Raw genomic sequence first — 26452 nt, forward strand, 5'->3', positions numbered from 1 at the left:
GAGGTCGGGATGGTGATGCTCAATTATTCGGAGCCCACTGACAGAAAGGTAGGCAGCATGCCAATTTGGTGCTGCCAACTCATTTGAATTATTCCATCATTCAGCCAGTGCTAACTACTATTGATTGGTGGGCTGCATCTGCAGTCAACAGGGTGATGGCTAGAATCACTTAAAGTGAGTCTGCACAGTTTAAAGATAGACTGTATCTCTTAAAGAGGAGATGTGTTGTGACTGTCGGGCAGGAAGTGACCTGTGCTGGCAAACATTGAAGAGTGGCACAACATGATAGAAATGCCCAAGAAGTCGAAGAGTGTGGTGATGGAAAAGCACAGCAGGTCAGGCAGCATTCAAGGAGCAGGAGGTCAACGTTTCGAGCGTAAGCCCTTCGTCAGGAATGTGGGGGCGTAGGGAAGGAAGCTGAGAGATAGATAGGAGGGTGGGAAGTAGCTGGGAAGGCGTTAGTTAGATGAAAGTGGGAGGTGATGGTGAAAGGTTGGAGGGGAGGGTGGAGCCAGTAGGTGGGAAGGAAGACGGACTGGTAGGACAGGTCAAGAGGGTGGTGCCGAGTTGGAGGATTGGATCTGGGATGAGGTGGGAGGGAGGGGACATTGGGAAACTGGTGAAGTTGACATTGATGCATTGCGGTTAAAGGGTCCCAAGGTGGAAGATGAGGCGTTCTTCCTCCAGTAGTCAAGTGGCTTGGATTTAGTGGTGGAGGAAGCCCAGGACTTGCATGCCCTTGGCAGCGTGGGAGAGGGCGTTGAAGTGGTTGTGCACAGGGCGGTGGGGCTGTTTGGTACGTGTGTCCCAGAGATGTTCCTTGAAACATTCTGCATGTTGGTGTCCTGTCTCCTCAGTGCAGAGCAGAGAACATCAAGCACAACGGACACAGGAGATGAGGTGTTCTGACATGCTGGAAAATCTCTCAGATGTGGAAGGATCCTTTGGGGCCTTGGACGGAGGTGAGAGCACAGAGTTTACACCTCTTGCGGCAGGAAGGGAAGGTTCCGGTAGTGGTACGTGGGTTGGTGGCGGGGGGGGGTGCATGGACCTAACGAATGAGTCATGTAGGGAATGGTATCTGTGGAACACAGGTAATGATGGGGAGGGAAATATATCTCTGGTGGTGGGGTCTGATTGTAGATGGCAGAAATGGCGGAGGACTGTATCTCGAGATGAGTGAGGTAGAAGGTGAGAATCTCCCCCCCATCCTAATACTCCTAATGAAGGGCTCATGCCCAAAACATCAACTCTCTTGAACCTTGGATGCTGCTTGATCTGTTGTGCTTTTCCAGTGCCCCACGTTTTGACTGTGGCATTCCTCACTTTCTCCTATTGCACAGGAATCCGTGGAGGAGGTGGTGGAGAGGAGGAACAATGTTCTATAAGCACAGGAAATAGGAGAATCTCCAGAAACACCCTCAGGAGACATTGGGAACAAATAGCCATGGAGCCCAATCCCAGGAGTCAAGCCGAAGGACCTGGTCGTAGTGTCACAAGAAAATCAATGACTTCACACATATTGTCAAGGTCAGTGAATACATTGCCAAATACTGTATCCCACCAAATGGATCAGTACCATCAGGCACTGTTTAATTCACCATAGTCTGATTAGTCAGCTATCAACAATCACACAGTCAGAGAGTTATTGATATCTACAGCACAGAAGAAGGCCCTTTGGGACATTGTGTCATTGTCAATCAAAAACAATCACCTACCTATTTGAATCCAGCACTTGTCCCATAGCCTTACATGCCTTGGCATCTCAAGTGCACATCTAAATAGTTCTTAAATGTTATGAGGGTTTCTGCCTCTACCACCCTTACAGACAGTGAGTTCGAGACTCCTACCACACTCTGGATGAAAAGGTTTTCCCTTGCATGTTCTCAAGCAAAGATCGTACCTAAACTCCCTTCTCACAACACACATCACCTCTCCTGAGTTACAAACTACAGACAGTGTTAGCACACTACCTCCTCCTCACCTTCATCTTACATGTATGCCTTTCTTATCTCAGGTATGCATGAAGTACAATCATATGCATGAAGTACAATCAAAATAGGTAATGGAGGAAAAGTGTTAGAAACATGACTGTGAAGAAACTCAAATTGGTCATTCAATTTCAGTCTTACAATCACCAGCACAGATTCTGACATTGCACATAAATGAAGGGTACATTCGGCATCCTGGCAAGAAGATTGCAATCAATGACAAGGAACATGGAGGACTCTTGGCAGAAAGGATTATGTTGAACTTGGAGCATATTGTATCCAATGTGAAAATGGTGGCACCTGCACACACAACTTTGATGCAGTGCCTGATGGTCAATGTTGCAGATTATATTTTAACACAAGAACTTCTATCTAATTTCCTAGTATAGAAGTGGTTGCTCAGACTACCAGCACTAGTTGACAGCTAAGCATTGCAAAATCAGAAGAGGCTTGATAGGTGTTTCAACAAACCAGCAATAATGTTCTTCAGCGGAGTATTGGGGTGGCTAAGGCATCACCTAGACGGAGCAGTAGAGATTGCGGGGAGCTCAAACCTGCTCCCTTCTAGCAGGAACACAGTAATCATCCTCTCACCACTGCTATTCTGCTACATTCCTTGTTCACCCTTGTCAACCAGTCACCCCAGAATGCTTTAATCAAAGCAAAAACTAAGGATACTGGAAATTCAAAATATTGACAGAAATTCCAGCAAATCGTCAGCATGTCTGACAGCATTTGTGACAAGGCAAAGCAAGTTCATGTTTCGAATCCAATATGACTCTTCTACAGAACTGGAGAATGGGACTCCCTACTACTATACCCATGTCTGGAAGCAACTGATTTGTGCAGAAATCAGCATTGAAAAGTTCTTCAGCAGTTCATCCACTCCTTGTAAACTTTGTCAACTTGAAACTGTAAGCAACAAAAGTGGAATCATACAAACATACAGAAGGAATCCATCAGCCAATTATCTGAAAATAGCTGAGGTAGGATTGAGTTGTTTTTTCAAATTAATTCATAATTTTGACTTGATTAAGTAAGAGTTAAATTAAATTATATTTTGTTTCTTATTGTGGTTAGTTAGCTATTATAGAGGGTCATTCTTGCTGCTGAACATTTTCAGCTATCTATATTTAAGAGATAGCCTCAGCTGGAGTATTAAACACCAAAATCACATGCTGCATGATGACTAATGTCATTATCTACCAATTTTGCATACTGTTGTCAATATTTACTGTGCATGCGATAACGGTCATCAATCTATAGCATGTTGCAGGCTCCATTTTGGAAATCCAAAGGCACTCAAGGCACCTCAGAAATGAACAGTAATGAGTTCAATTTCTTACCTAACCACTATTAAGGACATAAAGGCTCAACCTAAAATGGATCTTTGCTTCCCAAGTAGGCTGCACAGGAATTACTCTACATCACCACATAATGAGAAAACCATGTATCCCATCATTTTTATTGGCATATGCTCATTTCAAGAGCAGTTTCCATGACAAACCAGCCATCACTCAAAATGCCGATGTCAGTTTAGTTCCTGCAATGTAGTCCAGACTGAGGAGTAATTTCCTCGAGCTGTTTGCAGAGATCACCACATGTAAGGTCAAATGTCTACCTCACTTCCCACTTAATATTTTGCTCTCTGCTGTTTGGACAGTGACCAAATATCTGACTTTGTCTTTGGGAGGTCCTCTCCAAGGACCTGGAAATTAAAGGTTTACTCAAAGCAAACATATTTTTGACTAAACATTAATCATTTTTTATGCTTTAGTACTAGAAATGCTACAAGCACATAGAGTCATAGAATGGTTACAGTACAAAAGGAAGCCATTCAGCCCATCATATCCATACCAGCTTTTTGCAAGTACATCTCAGCAAGGTCCATTACCCTACCTTTCCGCCATAACTTTGCCCAAGCGTTTACTACTCAGGTAAATACCCAGTTCCCTTGTGAAAGCCACTGTAGAAGCTGCAACCACCACACTTTCAGATAGTGCATTGTAGACTCTAACCAGTTGCTATCTAAGAAAGTTTTCTGTCTTGTTATAGAGTCATAGAGATATACAGCATGGAAACAGACCCTTCGGTCCAACCCGTCCATGCCAACCAGATATCCCAACTCAATCTAGTCCCACCTGCCAGCACCCAGCCCATATCCCTCCAAACCCTTCCTATTCATATACCCATCCAAATGCCTCTTAAATGTTGCAATTGTACCAGCCTCCACCACTTCCTCTGGCAGCTCATTCCATACACGTACCACCCTCTGCGTGAAAAAGTTGCCCCTTAGGTCTCTTTTATATCTTTCCCCTCTCACCCTAAACCTATGCTCTCTAGTTCTGGACTCCCCCACCCCACGGAAAAGACTTTTGTCTATTTATCCTATCCATGACCCTCATAATTTTGTAAACCTCTATAAGATCACTCCTCAGCCTCCAATGCTCCAGGGAAAACAGCACCAGCTTGTTCAGCCTCTCCCTCTAGCTCAAATCCTCCAACCTTGGCAACATCCTTATAAATCTTTTCCGAACCCTTTCTAGTTTCACAAAATCTTTCCAATAGGAAGGAGATCAGAATTGCACGCAATATTCCAACAGTGGCCTAACCAATGTCCCGTACAGCCACAACATAACATTCCAACTCCTGTACTCAATATTCTGACCAATAAAGGAAAGCATCCCAAACGCCTTCTTCACTATCCTATCTACCTGCGACTCCACTTTCAAGGAGCTATGAACCTGCACTCCAAGGTCTCTTTGTTCAGCAACACTCTCTAGGACCCTACCATTAAGTATCTTTGATTCTTTTGCCATTCACCACAAAACAGTGTTCTCTCGTTTTCAACCCTTTCATGATTGGAAACTGCTTCTCCCTAACTATTCTGCCCAGACACCTCATGATTTGAACACGTCTATCAAATCTCCTCTCAATCTTCTCTTCTGCAAGGGGAAGCTAAATACCTCTCAATTAAGATATACTTCTAAGAGGAAGAGGAATTGTAAAAAGCTGAAAATCATCCATGGCTTAACTAGGATGTCCAGGACAATTTAAACGCAAAAACTGACATACCATACAGTTGGTTCTGATATAATGCAATCGTGCAATAGCTGCACCATTTAAACTAATTGAGTCAGATTCACATTACAGGCAATGCAGATAAGGCAGGTTGGCATTCTGCAAATAATGATCTAAATTCTGCAATTGCATTAAAACCAATTCACATTGAAGAAACACGCATTATAGCAGAACCGACTACTGCAAAAATTAATGACACTCTGGAGGATTGGTAGAACTTTAAATGTCAGCAAAGCATTACTAAAAACAAAATCAAAAGAGTTAAGATGAACTATGAAAGGAAACTAGCAAAAAACATAAGCACTAATACGAAAAGCTTCAAGGAAGAGAATAGTGAAAGTAAATGTCTACACTTTAGAGGAAAAAATGGGGAGGTAATAATGGGAAACTGAAAAATAGCAGAGGCACTAAACCTACATTTTGTCTCTATTTTCACAGTGGAAGATAATAATTTCTTCTCAAAAACTGCAGATACCACATAGGAACTTGGTGAAATTACTGTAACTGGGAAGAAGGTATTAAGTAAACTGATGGGATAACAGGCAGTTAAATCCCTGAGGCCTGATGGCCTGTATCCTAGGGCATTAAAGGACATGGCAGCAGGGACAGTGGATGGAATGGTTATGATTTTCCAATATTCCCTGGATTATGGAAAAGTACTAGTGGACTGGAAACATACTAATGTGACACTTTTATTCAAGAAAGGAGATAGGCAAAAAGTAGGAAACAATAGACCGGTTAGCTTGACCTCTGCAATAGGAACATTATTGATGTTAATTGTTAAAACAGAGATAACTAAACACTTGGAGAAACAAAGCACAATTCTCCAGTGTCAACATGGTTTCATGAAGGCAAGACATGTTTGACAAACCTGCTGGAGTTTTTTCAGGATATAACCAGCAAGGTGGATAATGAGGATCCAGTGGATGTGTTTTATCTCAACTATCAGAAGGCATTTAACAATGTGCTGCCTAAAAGACTGACCTAGAAGGTTCAATCTCAGGGTGTTAAGGACAGAGTATTGGATTGGACAGAGGATTGGCTGACTGACAGAAAGCAGAGGATTGGGATAAATGGGTCCTTCTCTGGATGGCAGACTGGAACAAGTGGGGTGCTGCAGGGTTCAGTTCTCAGTCCTCAACTTCTTACAATTTTTTTAATGGCTTGCAAACAGGAATAAAGTATAACAAAAACAATATTCAGGCACGATAGTAAAACAGGTAGGAAAGCAGGCATTGATGAGAAGATAAAGAGTTCACAGATGGACATTGGTAGGGTCTGAGAATGGGCCATGACCTGGCAGATGGAGTTTAATGTTAATAAGTGCATTTTGGTCAGAAAAATAAAAGGGCAACTTATGATTTAAAACAAAAGCAGATTCAAAATGCATCAACACAAAAAGATCAGGACAACTTTGTGTATGAATCACAAAAAGCGGGTAGATATACGTAAGAAAGGTAAATGGCATACCGGCATTTATTGCCAAGGAATTGGATCATAAAAAAAAGAAGTGTTGTTACAATTATTTAAGGCATTAGTGTGACCACACCTGGAATATTGTATCCAGTTTTTTGTCTCTTTACTTGAGGAACAATGTAATGGCCCTGGAAGCAGTTCAGTTGAGGCTTACCAGGTTGATTCCAGGAATGAAAGGGCTATCGTACAAGGAGGAATCAAATAGCTTGGGTTTGTATTTGCTGAAGAATGAGGGGGGATCTGATTGAGGGATATGAAATGCTAAAGGGGATTGATAAGGTGGATATTGCACAGATATTCCCCCTTGTGGGACAGCCCCGAACAAAAGGTTATAGATATAGCGTGAGAGGAGATAGGTTCTAAACAGTGATGAGGAGAAATTACATCCATCAGAGGGTTGTGAATCTGTGGAACTCACTGCACCAGAGTGTCAGAGAGGCAGAATCAAGAAAGAAGCAGATATTCAAAAGAGAAAAAGCAGGATAAAGGATTATGGGGAGCAGGCAGCAAAATGGAATTGAGACCAGGATAAGATCGGCCATGATCATGTTAAATGGTGGAGCGGACTTGAAGGACTGAATTGTCTACTCCCACTCTTAATCCTATGGAACAGATCCAGCTTCTCCAATCTGTCCATATAACTGAGATTCCACATCCTTGGAATCATGCTTGCCTATATTGTCAGCACAACTCTAATGCCTTCAATCCTTCATAGAACATGGTGCCTGCTTGGCTACTCTCTCTCATTCCTGATGAAGGGCTTATGCTCAAAACGTCGAATTCCCTATTCCTGAGATGCTGCCTGGCCTGCTGTGCTTTGACCAGCAACACATTTTCAACCCAAATTTGTACACAGGTTTCCAGCTGAGGGTGAACAAGTGTGCTGTGAAGGTTTACCATACCATTCTTGCTTTTGTATTCTATGTCTCTAATTATAAAACAAAGAATCTTAACACACCTTATTAATATCTTTCTCAAATTGCCCTCCTACTTTAAATGATTTGCACACATCGACCCCAGTTTCATCTACTCCTGCACTCCCTTTAGAATTGTAACTTCTGTTTTATATTGCATTTTCTCATTTTTTACCGGTATATGTATCACTTCACAGCTATACAGTCATAGAATCACAGAGATGTACAGCACAGAAACAGACCCTTTGGTCCAACCAGATATCCTAAACTAATCTAGTCCCATTTGCCAGCACTTGGCCCACATCCCTCTAAACCCTTCCTATTCATATACCCCATCCAGATGTCTTTTAAATGCTGTAACTAAACCAACCTCCACCACTTCCTCTGGTAGCTCATTACAAGCATGCACCACCCTGTGTGTGAAAAAGCTGCACCTTAGGTCTCTTTTATATCTTTCCTCTCTCCCCTTAATGCAAGCCCTCTAGTTCTGGACTTCCCCACCCCAGGGAAAAGACCTTGTCTATTTACCCTATCCATGCCCATCATGATTTTATAAACCTCTGTAAGGTCACCCCTCAGCCTCTGATGCTCCAGGGAAAAAAGCCCCAGCCTACTCAGCCTCCCCCTCTAACTCAAATCCTCCAACATTGGCAATATCCTTGTAAATCTTTTCTGAACTCTTTCAATTTTCAGAATATCCTTCCAATAGGAAGGAGACCAGAATTGCACACAATATTTCAAAAGTGGCCTAACCAATGTCCTGTACAGCCGTAATATGACCTCCCAACTCCTGTAACTGCAAGTTAAACTCAGAAGCCTTAATCGCTAAACTTATCCTTAAATGTTCCATTTAAGAAACATTTGGACAAGTACATGGATGGGATAGGTATGGAGGGATATGTTCCAAAAGCAGGCAAATGGGACTGGATTAATTGTGAAAACTTGCCAGCATGTAAAAGTTGGGTCAAAGGCCCTGTTTCCATGATATAAATCTCTGACTGCATAACTTTATCATTTATTTTTTTACCATGATCTATTCTCAAATGTCAATGCATATTAATTTAATGTTTGAATGTTGTTTAGAAAGGCAAGGCACAAGACAAAAGATTTAAAAGAAATGAAAATGCTCTAGCATTTTTGTTCCCTATCTCCCGGCCCAAGGCTTTTTAAATACCTGAACCCTGTCTGAAGTGTGGCAACTCAAACTGGGTGATTCAAGCAGGAACAATTCTACAGTGCCAAATATAATTTTACTCAGAGCTGATTGGGCAAGCTTCTTGCACAATACGTAACAGAGGATGATCATCCCCAGGAAGGACAGGTCTTGATTTTCCCTCTGAAAAGGTTTTAGTGGTGGAACTGGAAAGTAACCTGGAGGCTGGATGATTTCACATCTCAAGCTTCACTTACATGCCAGCTGTTCACATCTAGTTGTGAACTTGGTGGAAAGCTGCAGAAAATACTGTAGTGTGGAATCCAACTGATTATGTAAGGTACTAGGCAGGATTGGACTCTGGAATATGTTGAGAACATAACTTTTTTTAGTAATTTCTAGATCTAACACTGCTTTTGTCTTGCATTTATATAATAGTTTGCAAGATTAACTTCATACATAATGAATTAGTTAATAATTCATGAATGCTATCATGACTTCTGATATAAAGATTTGAGTATACTCATCCTTCTATTTCAAACTTTGGCTAAATTACTGTATGTTTATAACATTTTTCTCTTTTAAGTCATATTTTACAGTGTCATCTGCAAGCTGAATTATGCTATGTTCTTCACTTTTTAAGAAGTGAAAGTGCAGTTTTTCCATTAATTCATATATGCTATAGTCATTTTTTTAACGGCCTGTCCACAGTTAATATACAGAACCAAGTCCAAACATGGGTTGTTAATGTAGAAATGTAATGCTATAACTGTTTTACATAGATTTCAATTCACAATAGAAACTTGTACAACAATGACAACCATCTCTGTTTGGGGGGGCATTGTCTCACATCCTGCTCCAATGTTATGTTTTTATAGACATTTGCTTTTTAGCTGGGGACTGGAACAATAAACTGCACTGTAGTTTTGTTCCCCTTCACTTATCTGGCACAGGTCTATTCAAAAGATTATTGCCAGTGGTTTGAAAGCTTTCTTTTCTTTCGGAAATTTGGACAAATGTAAGCTATGCTCCTGAATGTTCATGGAAAGTAACCGTAGCTATTAAGTGGATGGTGTCAGCCTGAGCACAGTCACAATCCTCTCACCCCTCCTAAGACTTGAGCACATAATGTAGCCTTGCACAATTCCAAGAAGTCCTGAGGGATTGTGGTACAGTTAGAAATATCCTTTATTGGCCAAAACTTTGAACCAAAGCCTTAGATATTCCCTTAGGCAATTGGGAAATGTTATACGGCATTATCCAATGAAAAATAATGGGTTGCATTATCTCTCAATTAATATCACTCCTAAGATTATTTGGTCATTTATTCATTGCTGTTTTGGTAATCTTGCTGTACACAAATTGAGATAAGAGCGGGTGCTCAGGTAGCCACGATTACTGAAGTAAACTTTGTGAGGTCTGCTACACAGGTTTGCTACACAGGATTTTGTTGATGAAGAATTCATAAACTCCTTGCACTTGATTTTTGAGATGACAGAGAAAGAAAAGAGGGATGAAGAGATGAAAAGGAGCCTGAATTTGTGTGTGTTGATCCATACATGAGAATTCTCTAACATAGAATGCAAGATAATGAGGAGGTACAAGTGGAATTTTCCCTTTCTAATTTACGATTACTAAACCAATTACAGTTTCAACTGAGGCAATAGCAATCGAAATTGTTGCAACATACAGCTGGCAGAGGGAAAATAAATGATAAAGTTAGTCACTCCTTGCAGAAACACAAATTATATTTAAAGCTCATTTAAGTACCATTAATAAAACTGGTGACGTTCAAAGCTAGCGAAAAGGTATATTACAAACAAAATACAAACAAATGGTGTAAAGACACTTGTAAATGAATCTATACATCATCTGAGTAAACAGTGCCAAAAACGTAGTTTAATAACAAGACACTTTTGAAAGAGATATATAACATTGAATATCCTGTTTTCCACTTCTTCTACTTAATTTGCTCACTTAAAAAGTATATATTTTATTTTGAAGACTGTGTGCTGATTTCATTATTTGAGAAATTGACTTGTGGATTCCCTAAGTCTGACATAATAAAGATCTAAATAAAAGTTACATATAACAATTGATTGTCTAATAGAAAATGCTTCTATAGTTTTGACATGTTAATGACAATTGCTGAATTCAGCATATCGAGGTACCTCTTTATAAGGATGCTGACGGTAAACTTATCTGCATAAAAAATCTCTACTTTACTTTTAACAATACTATGCACATGAATAGATTTAAAGTACCTTATGTGGTTTTACTAGACACAGCCGTGCAATACTTTCTAAACATCAACAAAATGCACATTTCTCACTCCAGCGAGGCCAATGTATAATTACAATGTACAATCATTAGGAAACCGTATCACTGCGACAAGAATCTGTTTTACTATTTGAGCTCAGATTTCACAGTTCTACTGTTGTCAGGTTGCTGTGAATTAGTTGCCTTGATCTCATGACCAATTTCAGCCAACAAAATTCTCTTTACCTATTTTACTTCTGGTCAGGGTTTTGAAATCCTATACTTGAATGTAAAAGCATCTTTAGAAAAGGTCATTGGGGAACCAAGAAGTATACAAAAGGTTATAGGTTGCTGCAGTTTATAAGTGATGAATGTAGGCATGAAATTAGTTTTGTATTTCAAGCACCCTCTATATGGTGTAAAGATTCACTGTGCATTGGAAGTTTTATTTTAGATCATCATAATTTAGCAATTGCTTGTAGTTTTGCATTAATGCAAATTTAAGCTGCAACATTCAATAATGAAAGACATTTTCCTCATAATAGCAAGATTATACCAATGAAACTGCAAATGCATATCATGGATGATGGAGCAAGCTAAAAAGGATTTTCAACTGCAACTTGCTGTCATTGTGATCAATTTAAATTAGCAAATGAAATAAATTAAACACCAAGAGATGGAACATGTTCATTCAGGTAACTGCACAAAGAAAGTGTTTCTCTGCTTTTACTTCTCTCAGGATTGAAGCCTCTTTTGAAAAGAATCTGTTATCTTTCTCATTTACATATAGCCTCCAGTAAAGGATACCTTCCTTAAGGACCATATTTCCACCATCTTCATCATACTCTCTCTAACCATTCCCGAAACCATCACTTGAAATAGGTACCAATCACAATAAACTGAAGGGCAGGAGGCCAGAACAACTCAGAATCAATAGCTCTCTATCTGTCACGAAGTGTTTCACCTTCATCTCTGTGATAAAAGCAACTGATGGCTAGATATTCAATCATATGAGTCTACTAAAACAACTCAGATACTTCCATCACATTATTTAAAAGATTTCTTCATGAGTTTCATGAAGTGGTCCCATGAAATACAAAGAGAAAAGTCATTAAACTTTTCTTTCCTCTATAGTAAACTTTGATGGCAGCTGACCAAGATTAGGGAAAGCAAGGTGGTGAAGATATATTGAACACAGTCATTCGTGAAACCCCATTTGTTCTCCAAAATCTTTACAATCTTTTGCCCTCATTCTTCTACAACCTCACACCTAAAAGCTTTCACACACAGTCATGTCAAAGGCATGTGAGGAGTCACATTCATTGGCTTTCAAAGTCTAGTTAGAAATTTTTAAAGTAGCTTAATGAAAAGCGAGAAACTTTGAGAGAAATGAAGAGCCTATATGACATCATTTTTGGCATGTTTTAATATAGGCAAATGTCAGCATCATCAGGGAAAGCCAACCCTGAAAATAGTCTGGATACTAAAGACAACCAATTTTATTTTGAAAATTGGTCCCCTGTGGGGATCTGGGATTGAAAATAGACCGGGTAACCCTCCATCTTTATTGGATAGACTTTGGATTTTCTATTGCATGGAGCAAGTGGGTGCCCTCCTGTTGACTGCACTAAATTGAGTGTCAAGCTCACAACCATAGTCTAGCAGGATCTGAATGCTTAAATAAAACATAAAATTGGAGATGCTGAAAATATGAAGCAAAACCAAAATTGCTAGAGAAACTTAGTGGGTCTGATGGCAGCTATGAAGAGAATGTGGAGCTAACACTTCAGGAAGGGTAACTGGACTAGGAACATTAACTCTCTGTTTTCTCTCTATAAATACTGCCAGGCCTGCTGAGTTTCTCCAGCAATTTTTGTTTTTGGGTCTGAATGCTTTCCTTTTTGAGATAAACACCATCTAATGTCCACTTTAGTGTTGACTTCCATTCTGCACAGCTAAAAAAGACTCTTGCTTTAAGTTACATATTATAATGAATGTCATCTGTGAACTTTTAAACAATTACATTCAGCATTAAGAAATTATCTTTCTCTAGGATTAAAAACTGTAATGCTAATTATTTTTAAAAGGTAATGATTAACATTCATAAAACAAAATTAATCAAAGCCTTTTTGTAAGCTACAAATTCTCAGTTATTTTATTGAGCAGCCAATATACGATATGGATTCTAAATATCTTGAACAAATTGAAACTTACTTCATTGTGTTCTTTGTTTGAACAATCCATATCTAATCAATAATTATTGCTACGTTACCAAACGAAATTGAGATTCAATCATATGAGTCTACTAAAACAACTCAGATACTTCCATCACATTATTTAAAAGATTTCTTCATGAGTTTCGTGAAGTGGCACAATTCAGTATAGCGTGCATTATACAGGAAACATTTAATGACTGAGCAGTGCATTTACACTTGAGAGCTCTTACCAGCCTATAAAGCGCAAAACAAACTGGTCTTCCCTGACAATATCGAAGATTTATTTTGTTCACTGCATTTTGTTTTATATGCAAGTTTTAAGTTGGAGACTAGAATAACGTGGGCTTTCTTGATTTGTTCTATGATTCAAATAAAGCTCAACTGTGTCTTGGAAAGTTAAGGCAAAATAAAATTAATAATTTTGTGCTTAAATACAATATCCAGGGGACTGTACCATCAATTTCAATGATAAAAGAGATCAGTATAATCTCAGCTTTAAATGAGGTGTGTTATCTAGATAGGAAGGTTGAGTTACATTTTAATGATTGAGAAAAAAATTCTTTGCTCATTATGTGAACTTCTAAAGGATATATTATTTGGTTAAGTCCCCATGTGGCCTAAGGCAAATGGTGAAAGGTTAATAAAGACTTTAAGTGCACCTGTCTCTAAAGCTGTGGCACACTGTAATGGCAGTTTCCCATCTAACTTTTCTTAGGATTTACATATCACATTAGTGTTGTCCCCTTAGAGTGCTTAAGACAAATGCGTCATTGTTCTGGATATTTATACAAAAAAAACATGTTTACAAGTGCAATTTATACTGAAGTTTGAATGTATTTTAATGGGTGCTAATATACCCAGTTTAACTGAAACACATTAGCTGAAGGTAAAATACTTCTGTCTTGCAAAGGAACAAGTTAAAACAGAAGTTGTAAAGTATTGTAGATTATACAGAAGTGATAATACTGCACCATATAATTCTACCACCTATAAATTGCAACATAAGGACTTATTCAGTTGCAAACGAAAAGACAGCAAAAAAAATTCAAACTTGATTCATTTCAAATTTGTACAGTATTAGACGTAACTTTTTAAAAATCCAAATTTGGCAGTCAGAAAAACAAGCTCTCCAATAGCTGGATGGAAAGTGTCAGGTTTCACATGTTATGGACACATGAGTAACATGATTGTTGATCTTTGTATGTTACTTTTATCCTCAGTCATAGTATTCAATACTATTGTATAAATGTTATACTCAAAAATGTTATAACTAACCATTTCTTGATTAAAAGTAGATTTGGAAACTTCAATCAGCAAACGTAGATAAATAGTTCTTAATGCTGCAAGTCAAATTTCTCAACCTGATGCTTATAAATTATTCCACAGTTGCATATCTCTTGATTCAGTATCACACAACCGGGGCACATTTGTTCAATTTTCTATCAGTCTTACACAAAATGATTTCATTTCAGGAAAGAGGTAACTCCTGCTGGTATTGTTTACACCTGCTGAATGCATGTCTTTGTACATTACAAGCTCGACCTCATGATGTTTTTGACCTCCCACTGTCTCTAAATTGTCAGACTGCTTATCAGACATTCAATGCTCAATCAGCAAATATTTCCACTGATTAAATATTGGAAAGATTGAAGTCATTTGTCTTCAACTCCTGCTATAATCTCCTTCCCTCACCAATGATTCCATCCCTCTCCCTGACAACAGTCTGAGCCTGATTGAGACTGTTTGCAATCTTGATGCCTTATTTGACCTGGGGAAGAGTTTTCAACCATATGGTCACTCAGATCACCTATTTCTCCACCTACCACCTATCTCCAGCACTGTCTCAGCTCCTCTGCTGCTGAAACCCATTCATGCTTTTGTTTACTTCAAAGTTGACTACTCTAATACATTCCTGGCCAGACTCTCAAATTCTACCCTTCATAAAACTGAGATCATCCAAATTTCTCCTGTCCGTGTTCTAACTTGTACAAAATGTTATTCTCACTGATCATTCTTGTGCTCAGTAACCAACACTGGCTCCTGGTTAACAATGCTTTCAATTTTAAAATTCTCATCTGTGTTTTCAAATCCCTTCCTTGCCTTGCCTGTCCCCATCTCAGCAATCACTTTCCAGCCTCACATCCCTCTGATCTGTCTACACTCTAATTCTGGCTCTTGAGTATCTCCACCACCAGACACTGTGTCCTGAGCTGACAAAGTCTCCAAGCTCTGGTTGTCCCTTCTTTAACTCACTGTCTCACTAACCCACTTTTCTCCTTTAAGAATATTTCGTCAAACCCAGCTGGTAGAGCTTTTGGTCATCTGGTCTAATATCTCCTTATGTGGGTTGCTGTCACCTTTTGGTTTACATGTCTCTGTGGTAGTTTTATTATATTAAATATGCTATGTGAATACAAATTGTTATCGTTAACAAACAGGAAAGTGACAAAAGACATTCAATATTTAAAATGTTAACGTGCAAGGTTTTTACTGACTGATGTAAAATATTTCAACCAAATTATATTCTTTCAAACTCATGCTATCTACATTTGATTGATGGAAGACAATCTACTTATTGAAAGTAGAACTTCACTAATCCACTATAAATATTGACATACATTGATATTATTAACTCTCTTTGTAGAGAAATAAATCAGTAGTTAAGAGTAAGTAATGCACAGTTAATACACCAAAAGTAGAACTTAATTCCATCTCCAGCTACTTGGAGATCTGGAAGTTAAACACTTGATTGTAAATATTTTCCAAGCTTAATCATCCTATGCCATTTTATTTGTGTTTGTCATTGTCCTTCTTTATCAACTGAATAGGCCTTCATACTCACCAGTAATGCTTTTATAAATGATAGTTCAGTAACACGTTATGGGCAAAAGTACTGATGGAATACCATTATTTTATGTTATGTAGGAGTTAGAAATGATCAAAATACAATATTCATAAACTAAATGTGAGCATCATTAACTGTGAACTTTAAAAACAAAGTGTATTAATTTCAAAAATCTTCCATAATAGCTTAAAGAATTGAATACAATCATTCTAAAATTTATCACTGTGTCATATTTAAGATGAGCTCATTTTTAATAAACAACTTTGCATTGCTACCCAATGAAAACATCTCTGGAAGCCTAAACTGTCGATTTTATGATGGACAACAAAGTGAAAATCGTGTCGCAGGTAATGAGAATTGGAGAATAGGGTATTTTCAGTAACTTGTCATAGGAGAGAATGCAGACTTTCTTCAGATTACCCACCCATCATATCCACCCACCAGCAGCAAAGAGTATTCTGAACTCAGTATAAGGTAGTTTCAAAGCCATTGCTGAAAGATCCCATGATTATTGTGGCCAACAAAGAGGTACCTTTCAAACTTTATTTTATTAGCAGGAATAACTAGATTATTGGAGTTTACATTAATTAAATTATCCTTTGAAAGGAAAGTTCAAGCCTACATCACAATAAAAAAAGACACAATTTGAATTATTATACCTCAGATCAAAACAAAATGAGCTGGAACCCTATGTAAATATAAGAGATAAAGGAATTTATTTGTAAGGGGCCAATTATCTCATTGCTGTACATTTGTCCTTTCAACTGTAAATAAAATCATACATCAGTTGTGCAGAAATCTACAGAAATGTGCTTTATCAAGTTAGATTTGTGTTTTGTCATATCCCTAATCTGCAGCAGACCATATCTAGAATTTCTTTTTGTCATCAATAGAAGTTACAATAAAAAGCGTGCTTGAGTCAAATATCCTGGGTTGGACCGCAGTTTTCTTTCATTGCCAAGATGAAAACAATATTGCGATTTGTTTTGGAAATAAAGGCTCAATGTATCATTCATCTCTGCCTTAGTCCAGCAGCAAACAAGAGACCACACAGGAGAACCTTGAGAGAAAGAACTCCTCACCTGGACACCTGCTTGTGAACCACTGCTTTCCCAGAATGTGCTTCCCCCCCCCCCCCAGAACCTGACTTCCCTTTACGTGATATGGACAGATAAAGCTGCTATTATAATTCAAAAGAATTTACTCATTGTGCACAGATACTGCAGTCTGCAGAGTCTGCACACTGGACAATGGCAAAAGGCAACCTTTATTGTTGGCTAAAGGCAGAACGGTGGACAAGACATTTCGCTTCAACAAATGAAACGTAAGAAAGGCACAGGACCTTCAGCGCCACGAAATCAAAACCAGATGCTGTGTCATTGAAATAGAAAACAATAAACTTCTGAAGGCCATAAATTGTGAGCAGGGCAATTACACAAGGTCATTTCAGTGCAGGTAACATGCGGTAGGGTTTAATTTCCTGTTATGTATATCAATTATTGAAGGGAGGACATCATTGTCCACACTTAATCTCTATTGAAGAACAAATTCCTGCCATGAATAAAAAGAAAATTCTGCTATTGGTGGACACTTTATTTATTTTTCTTGCATTTTAAGCTTCCAACGTTTTCAATTCGGCGCGTCAAATAGGCAAGAGATGAGTAAACACAATTCGTGCAAATCGATAGCAGGGAATTAGTATCTTTCAATCCAATCAGATTTACATCCGAGTGAAGCGTTTTTGTGTCGCCTGGCCGACTTCTCGTCAGCTGAACACTCCGCACACCCCACAGATTTTGAATCCTTGCATCTAATGTGCCTATTGTTCCCTCTTTCTCATTTCTTCACGTTTAGAACAGCCTCCGCCTTGTCAACAGTGTTTTTTTTTGGTTAGAAATATGTTCGAGTGGGATCTCGACCTATCTCCAACTTCCGTGGGAAAACTGTCCCAAATACTTCAGCGCTCTTTGGTATAGCTGTGCAGCACCATCAGTTCTGGAGCACAGTGCCCACATGTGGTACTAGTGCAGCTCTCACAGTGAGACAGACAGAGAGATCTCGGGAAGCCTTGGCACCGTTCCACCTCCTCTCACTACTACCACTGTTCAAGGCTCTAGTTTGGCTCGACCAATGATTGATCTGCTGGAGGGAAACCCAGCAAATGAGCAGCGGCTCACGCGTGGTCTCCTGTCTGTGGGGAAGGCGGGCTCATTGGTAACTGAGATTGCTGCAATAAAACATGGAAGGGCTGGAAAGGAGGCTAACGCACCCATGAATTAGTCCCAACTCAAACAAAGCGAGAAGCTTGAGCCGGATGCCAACTGTTGGCGGTAGCCACGGTAAAGGGCACTCAGACTTGGACTAATGCCAGGGCAGAGACTGATTCTTTAACTCCTACCTTGCCGGACCCAGGGATGACGAGCTTCATGGCTTGTCTTTTGAGCTCTGTTAACTTGAGCTGGCAATTTTGACACCAGGCCCCCTTCTCTTCCTTCTCGAAGGTGTCAGCCTCCGTCCCGGAGACCGCTCCTGCTCCCTCGGGAGCCGGCCGACTCCCGCAGTGATCTTCCTCGGGCGCCTGCAATCTCTTCCTGAGGCCGGCCTGCAGGGGGATGGTGATCTCCTTGGCTGGGCTGCCATCCAGCACCTGTAAAACACACCAGCAAGGAGAGGGGAGGGGACCAGAGAGAGAGAGAGAGAGAGATGGATTGAGGTGTGTTGGCCACGTTACTCAATAATATGAGAACCGAGAAAAGTCTCACTGTTAAAAACTTCATCAAACTACTGACATACACATGCAGGAGTCGCTTACTAAACATCGTTTCAAACCTTCTGACAAAAAGTTCAGTTTATTTAATGCCTGTTTGTTTACCTGCTGTTGTAAACTCCGTGTAATACTCAGTGCAACAAGTCTTTGATAATGTTGACATGTACATGACCAGGTGCTGTGTTATGGGGCTATGCCTCTTCGTTCTAAGTGTCCTCTTAGCAAGCCCCATGGGGAACAAAGACCAGCTCAGGGTCCGGCACAGCTCATCCTGAAACTTGACTCAGCCTTGACCCCCCACATACAGTTACTAGATTTGTTACTCACCGCCTGTCTGCGACCCTCCGGCTCCAACCCGCGAGGTTTACTCCCTGGCATCGTGGATCAAGTCACTTTCGGTTATTTGCATGAACGCGTCAAGACGGGGCCAGAGTCAAAGAGTTATTGGGCCAAGTCCTGGCTCTCCGCTGGTCAATGCGGAATCATATCAACAGCACGCACTACACTGAAGGAGCTGTCTGATCCTGAGAGCAACACAGTTGTCATGAAATGTTGGATTTTCTCAAATGCCCCTGAAAAGTCTACCGCGGTATTTGCCCGGCCACATGCTTCGACTATTCAGGTCCTAAAGGGACAAGGATAAGTTTGAGTTTGAAGTTTGTGTGGACTCGGGGAAGCGGCAGGCGTATCTTCCAGTGGGTGGAGCACTGCAAGCATTTAAACCACTGATCGGTCAAGGAGTTCCCGTGACTGACAACAGTAAACTGCTCGCAGACCTGCAGGGATGGGAAACTGCCAGTGTCTCCTTCCAAACAGCACTCTCGACAATCCTCACATCTTTCCAATCACAAAACTATTAGGAACTGTTTAGACGACCTAATCAGACAGGTTTCAATTTCAGAAAGGGAGGCTTTGGTAAAACAATTTCACAGTATGAGAGGCTGTCAACGTTCTCTGATTTGTTGCACTGTGTGATTTGTGGCTGTAATTGCCATTTAAATCGGAGCACTCCGATCTTGCCAACACTACAGGCGTGCTCCTCCGGCGTCAGTCCCACTATTACCGTTCTTTGGCTAACTCATTAAACTGGAGACTGAAATTCAAATCCGCTCACAAAGGTTTAATTGGCAACTTTGTACCCTTCATCCGGTGAATCGTACCGAATCTTTCTTCAGATGATACATTCAAGTTTGGGTTAAGGTCCCCAATCATTTTGGTAGATATCAGTGGCCAACACACTGTCCCACCCCCACGTTCCTAACCATCACTATCAGGAAATAATCGGAATCATTTAATTTAAAAAAACAATACTCCTTAACCTGAACGATTTATTTCTCGTCGCAAACTCGATTTAAACTCCTAAGACTCGCCTCCTTTTTGTTAAAAACCTGTTGGACTATAACCTGGTGTTGTGTGATTTTTAACTTCGTACACCCCAGTCCAACACCGGCATCTCCAAATCATGACTCCCTTTTTGTTATAAGCGTCTGCAAAGTTATTCCAGCTCCCAGTCCTTCTAACTGCGACTGTTTCTGTAGCTGTAGCGTCACCTGTTGGCCACAGCCAAATACACAGACGAGGACCAAATGGGACCGAGCACATGGCTGGTGAGTTAATCCTGCTCAAAATTCGGTGTCCCCCCCACCAGCCAGTGTTGGTCGGTCTTGTCTCTGAATGATTGTGAATTCTCTAGGTCGGGAATGTAAGGCGATACATGGGACAGACGAAGGCACAACAGATTTCAGAAACCATGAGAAAAGAAAATTCGTTTCAAAACTCAGAATATTTCTGTTTATTTGAGACCACATTTGATCTCTTTACGTGTTGGGCCGTGATCAATGTTTTGAACGTGCGGAAACAGTCCGCATTTAACTTAAAGCAGATTCTCAGTGGGGAGAATATGGTGATTAAAGGGAACCAGACAGATATAGAGTAAGTGCTGTATGCGTTCATTCATTCCAAACCTTAAATATATTAGGAATATACTTTTTTTGCTAAGCGCACATTAATCATACATTTCAAATGAATTAGAACCAAAGCTGAAGAAACTTGGCTAAATACCAGATTTGACTCAAGCATTAATATAAAACCCCTGTTCACACCGCGCTTGGCAGGTACAAACTTAGCACGAGTTGGAGTAGGAGCATTCTTCAGTGTTGGCCAGTTTGGCAACATGGAATAACCCTGCATTATCATGGTTGGTATCGTGATTATAGACCCTCAGCCTGTAATGAGTAGGACATAAGTTTGAAAACACATTATGAGAAATGGAAGCTGAGTTGACGGCGGCCGGGAGTGGGAGGTACAGAGGGAGTGGTCGGTGGTATGGGGTGGGTGTTGGAATCGGGTCTCATGCTGGGAAGCGGTGGCAAACAGCTGTGGAAGCTGGACAAAGTGCAGTTGTGAGATGTCTGGTCAGAAGAACTGGGTGATGCATCTCAAATTACACGCTCTTCTAAAAATAAGCCTCCTTCAACGATATCGTGTCTCATAAAAGAACCCAAAAAGATCTGTTCCCTTACAGAGCTCTTGCTAAGTAACACTCAGCACAAACGTGCCTGTATACTGGTGATGAAGTTAAAGAATTACAAGAACTTTATTCATGGAATAAAAAAAATGAAAAGCACCTCTGGTTTAAGAACAAAAGAACATTAGCTCTATATGGATCACAAGCAAATAGCCACTTTATCCCACGATTTAGCCCAAGACTCCAATACTCATTTGCCCTCCGGAAATGCCCCTGGAGTTTAAATTCCGCCGGGCTATTCTTGCTGACAGAACAACAGTCCTGTATTTCTGTGACTGCACACCGCCTGCTGGCCTGATCAGGGAGAGGGAGCAGCCCCGCAGCTTCTGCTCCACTGAATGGCGGCGGCTGTCTCCCTCCAACCCCCTCTCCACCCCCCACCCCATCCCCACTCGCCCTCCGCCCCTCAACCCGCGTGCCCATGTCACGGCGCGCTCTCGCAGCCCGGGGGCCGAGCCGCCCAGCCAGCGCCCGCCCCCTTGCTCGAAGGGCGGGGGGGGGGGTGGTAGCTCCCTCGGCTGCTCTCTGTCTCTCTCTCTCTCTCTATCACTCTCCCTCGGCTCCGGTTCACCTGATCCCTCTGGGCGCCTGAAGTGGGCAAGGAAGGGGGCTGTGGGCAGCGGCTCCCCCCCCCCTCCCCCCTGCACATTGCTGAGAATCCCACACGGCGAGGGGCGGCCCTTCCCCCCCCCTCCACTTCCTCCCCACGCCTGAGTGCTCTATAAAACATGCATGTCCTCTGAGAATCCCCACTCTAGTATTTACTTTGAAATGACAGCCCTGGAGTTTCGAACCTCTGTCATTTTTGAGTTCACAGGACGGTGTGTTTGGACTGAACATTAGGCTGTGCTGGAGGGAGATGGGGAGCCCTGTGTTGGGAAGGGAATTACTGAGGACTTCAGGACAAACTCCGATCAACTCCGATCCCCTTTCAAACCTGGGGAACTGCTGCCCGCTTGCTGGACTCCGGGTAGAGAAAGGAATACAGAGATGTTTGGAAGCTGGGAGTTCTCCTGTAAAGCCCCAGTTACGCTGCAATGATCCAACTGCACCGCGTTCACATCCACGGGAACACGGTCGAAGCAACAAATTGGAAAGTTTGCGCTAAAACATAGACACAGACACACACACACACACAACAGTCGAAACACACATTCGAAATGTGACTAAAGGAAGGCAGCTGAGCGATGTGCTTTTAAAAGTCAGATCCCTTCACAATGTTGCAAAAGATTTCTGAAAACACTCACCCTGTGCTTTCGCCTTAGGAGGTGACTGGTGAATCCAAATATTATGTCAGAGTCCAGGCAAAAAGTGCCGATTTCCAGCAAGTTGGTGTTTTTCCTGGGAGGGGATTCTGGCCACTGTTGTGAAGACATGGTGCCGTGCGGATCTCCGAGCTTGCTCCCTGAGCCGCTCTCTGGCACGGGAGACGCCTCACTCACTGGAGAGTGACATGTTGGCAGTCACCGCTTGTTCCATACCCTGGCACAGTGCGCAAAAATCCCGCTAATCGGCAGTCAGGCGAGCTCCGGTCCTTCTCTACCACTCCCCTCAATAACGTCCCACCAAAGTATCCTGTTCCAGCCGGGAAGCTTCTTGCATTCACTGGCCCCACTGTATGAGGCGACATCAACAGCCATCAGCAAATCTTCTTCGGAAACTCCCCCCCTCCACTCCCCTCCCCAGCACCCACCCAGCCATCCCGGTTGCTTGTTCCTCCAACAGTGGCAAGGGAAGTGCTGAAAGCGTGGAGAACAGCTCCTGTGTCTGTGTGTGTGTGTAGTGTGTGTGAATGATCCACCCTGAAACTGAAGGTTTCCGCTGTGGACTGGAGGAAGAAATGGGTTGCAGTGGAGCAATTTCTTTCTGTGTGTGGATGCTAGTCAGCCTCTCCTCACCTCACCTCATTCATTAGTGGGGGCTAAAGGACAGAGCTACACCCCTGGAAAACCTGTTAATTGTTAGCTATCAGCCTGGAACCTCGCTGCCCGAGCTGGACCGCCAGTGACTCGAGGGCAGCCAATCCCACTGTGGTCAGCTAGGTGACATCAACTACTGACAGGAGGAAATCACAGTGAATAATCGATTTCGCCCCCTTTTCTTCCAGAAATGTAACTTATTCCTCGGATTCTTTGAGCGATAGCAGCAACTCACAATCACTTAGAAGTCCGACCAGAATTTCAGTGGAGGGAACGCATGTTTATGAGATTTATAGGTTACTGAGCGATAATCAAACAGAAAAATCAATTAAATTCTGATTATAGCCAGCTTACTTTGCATTCTACTCAGCTTATATCCTCATTAATTAACATCTCCCACCAAACTAATAGAGAAAGATGATTGAGCTATTTAATTTTTCTTCAATTACTGTACAGTACAGTATTTGCACGATTACTTTCTATAGATTATAAAGTGGGATTTTAATAAGAAAATCACCTAACACTGGTGCAGTAGGGTGTACTTTCAGTTATTTATCACACATAATATCTGCAGAATACTTTCTTTCGGGAAATTGATAGGGGTCAGCTCCAAGCTCTACGTCTAGTCCACTGAAAGCTGGGCAAAATGATAACAGGACGGCGATCTCAAAGTTATTAACACTGTCCTCGATTGTTCTTCCAAATAAAGTAAAACATCAACGAATCGATTGCGCACAAAGCCTATTAGAGTAGATAAAGTCCATTATTTATATGTTTTGAAAGCGATCCTCAGACATTAACATGACTCTGTTAATAAAAATCTTATCGCCAGGGCACAGAGGAGTAGTCGACAGATAACCAGACAGTCATTACCTTTATAATAAAGAAATTTGTGTCAGTGATTTAAAGAATGCCACTTTTTCCCATTCGGAGGATTTGCCAGCGCTCAGTGAGATATGTGGTTTTGGTTTGCTGCTTGTTTATTCAGCAGTCATTTGAGTAACTTCTCTTTAGATTAGGAGTCCTTTAGTGATTGGTCCAAACCGAGTATCATAAAAGATATGTGTTGTAAGCCCCGTCTTGTCTCACCGCAGAACCATAATAAAGTACTTGTGGGACGCAAGGCTGACTAAGTCCAGCCCTTAAATTGAACGTGTATTGATTTAATGTAAAACCGAGCATTTTAAGAAAAACAAATCCATCCGTTCCGCTCCCACCCAGTACTTCCGTTTCACACTCGAGACAATGCCATGCTTAATGGGTTTGCAGTGAATAGAACCAAAACTGCACAGACGCATGGTATCGTGCCAACAACTTAGGCAGTCTGCCTCAACTCACTAAGTAACTTCTTAGCGTTCGACTCACTTAGCAACTCAGTCAGAAAACAGCAGACCATAGCAATCTCGTGTAATTAGTCGAATTGTAAGATTCTGACGATTAAAATGTTCCCGAGTACACCCCCCACCTCCGTTTAATTCTTCCATTGTCCACAATACTTCAGTTTTGATAAAAATAATGAAACTCAAATAATGACAACATGTGTAAATCTTGTAGTAATTGCTGTTTCTCGAGGGCGGCGAGGGGGCGCTCAATCAAAACAGGGAATATAGCATAAGGCGTGAAACACTTATAGTACATATGTTAAATATTTAATTAAACGCTTTTGTGATCCACAAAGATTGTCGTGCTGATAAAGAAGTAAAAGTCTTACTTCCTTGTGCGAAGTTAAACTTCATTCCTGAATGAATGCTACGTGTTTACAGTGCATCATATGGTTACTGTATTCCATAGCTGTTGTACAATTTTACATTTAATTTGCAAAGAATACAATAGATTGCGGTCTAGAGGCCCCTAGGGAAATCTGCGCGACAGTACCCAAGAATCCATGAAATTCAATGTAATGCACTAATCACGGTCGCATTATGGTATTAATTGTTATAATGCTTACTTGTAATCCTATCATAGGATACAGAACACACTTTTTCGCTGTAGATGAATTAGATTTAGGTGGTCACTGAGTAAATTAGCAGTTTATTTTCTCACTTCATGCAATCCACACTGATTCAGCCTCTGATATAAATATGTTTCAACCCTGATGTAAAAGTTAACACTCCTGACGTTCCTAGAGAGACATGGTGCAAGTCTCAGGAACGTGTTAGAATTTTACTTTTCAAGAGGCACACAGGCCACATAAATGATAATTAGAATTCGTTGTAAAGATGATTTATCGTGTCTATCATCGTGCTTGAAAAGCCTGGGTCACCGATGAATGCTGATGAAATTCTAAGATCTGCTCCCTAAAGACTCCCCGCATCTGCTGTCCTCTTGGTTGGAAGGAAATAGCCGAGGGCGTGCATCTTATTAAAGCGGGGTGGAAATTTAGACATTTTGTCAAGCAAAACATTTCTTTGTGCACCAAGAGCATGTCACCGGAATAAAGTCAAACCGAAAACAAGAGTTCAACCAATGATTCTGATGGCCACTCCTGCATTTAGTGCATCAGAAGGGATTGATTGATATGATTAATTATTTACAGCATTTAAACAGGCCTAGGAACAGGAAGCGTGGAACTATTAAAGGTGTATTTGAATACGTTTGATCATCATATTCAAAAGCCCCGGAGGCCCAAATATTCCCCCAAAGAAAACCTCAGCCCCAATACCACTGGAGTCTTGCTCGAGGATGTGGTTGAGGTTTGTCAATGCAGGAACGCGATACGTCAGCCACAGGTCATGGATCCCCAATTATTTTGCTTCCAGCCTTCAACAGACGTAAAACCAACAACGGCTGAAGGTCACGGGACCGCGGAAGAGTGACACCTACTAATGAAAAAGAGTTACACGCGGTAACTTGTTCGAATTGTTTGCACCGAGTTGGCAAGTCGCTACTTGTCCCGAGCTTTTCAATTTCCACCTCCCATTTGCAAGTAATGAAGAGAATGATGAGGAACACACTGTAATCCACTATCCTCCATTTCATTTCCTGTCAGTCTAATCAGGCCGCTTTCACCCACTGCTCCCTTAACAGTTTGGCTACAACATTTCATGAGGGCTGCAAAAGACAATACATTATTAAAAACAAATGTCTTAAAACTTTTATCACTTGTTCCTCTTGAAAAGGATCGAGCATTTTATTGCTTCGTTCATGTGTTGGGTTTTAATAAAAGTTAAGCGGTCTCTTATCCAAATTGATTTTGTGCAGTTACCCATATCACAAGGAACACGGTCTAATTTCATCCCAGTTTAACTGTCTGAATGATTTTCTTGGTCCACGGCCCAGTGAGATCATTATTAAATGAAGTCTG

The 26452-nt window shown here is 41.1% G+C and overlaps 1 protein-coding gene across 4 annotated transcripts in view; it reads right to left on the reverse strand.

The window, feature by feature from the left end:
- The window catches only part of kif26ab (kinesin family member 26Ab), a 243944-nt gene extending 221243 nt beyond the window's left edge, over nucleotides 1-22701 (reverse strand). For 3 of the 4 annotated variants that reach the window (XM_060829218.1, XM_060829222.1, XM_060829220.1), the window contains exons 1-2: nucleotides 22477-22701; nucleotides 18334-18582 (exon numbers count right to left, since the gene is read on the reverse strand). In XM_060829218.1, the coding sequence (XP_060685201.1) occupies nucleotides 18334-18582; nucleotides 22477-22605 (378 nt within the window). In that variant the 5' untranslated portion in view covers nucleotides 22606-22701. Of the gene's footprint in view, nucleotides 1-18333; nucleotides 18583-19029; nucleotides 19320-22476 lie in introns of those variants that run through there. The other variant, XM_060829219.1, reaches the window with a different exon arrangement.
- Nucleotides 22702-26452: the final 3751 nt, after the last annotated feature.

The sequence above is a fragment of the Hemiscyllium ocellatum genome, chromosome 8 (genome assembly GCF_020745735.1).
Source record: "Hemiscyllium ocellatum isolate sHemOce1 chromosome 8, sHemOce1.pat.X.cur, whole genome shotgun sequence".
In the NCBI taxonomy this organism is placed as follows: Eukaryota; Metazoa; Chordata; class Chondrichthyes; order Orectolobiformes; family Hemiscylliidae; genus Hemiscyllium; species Hemiscyllium ocellatum.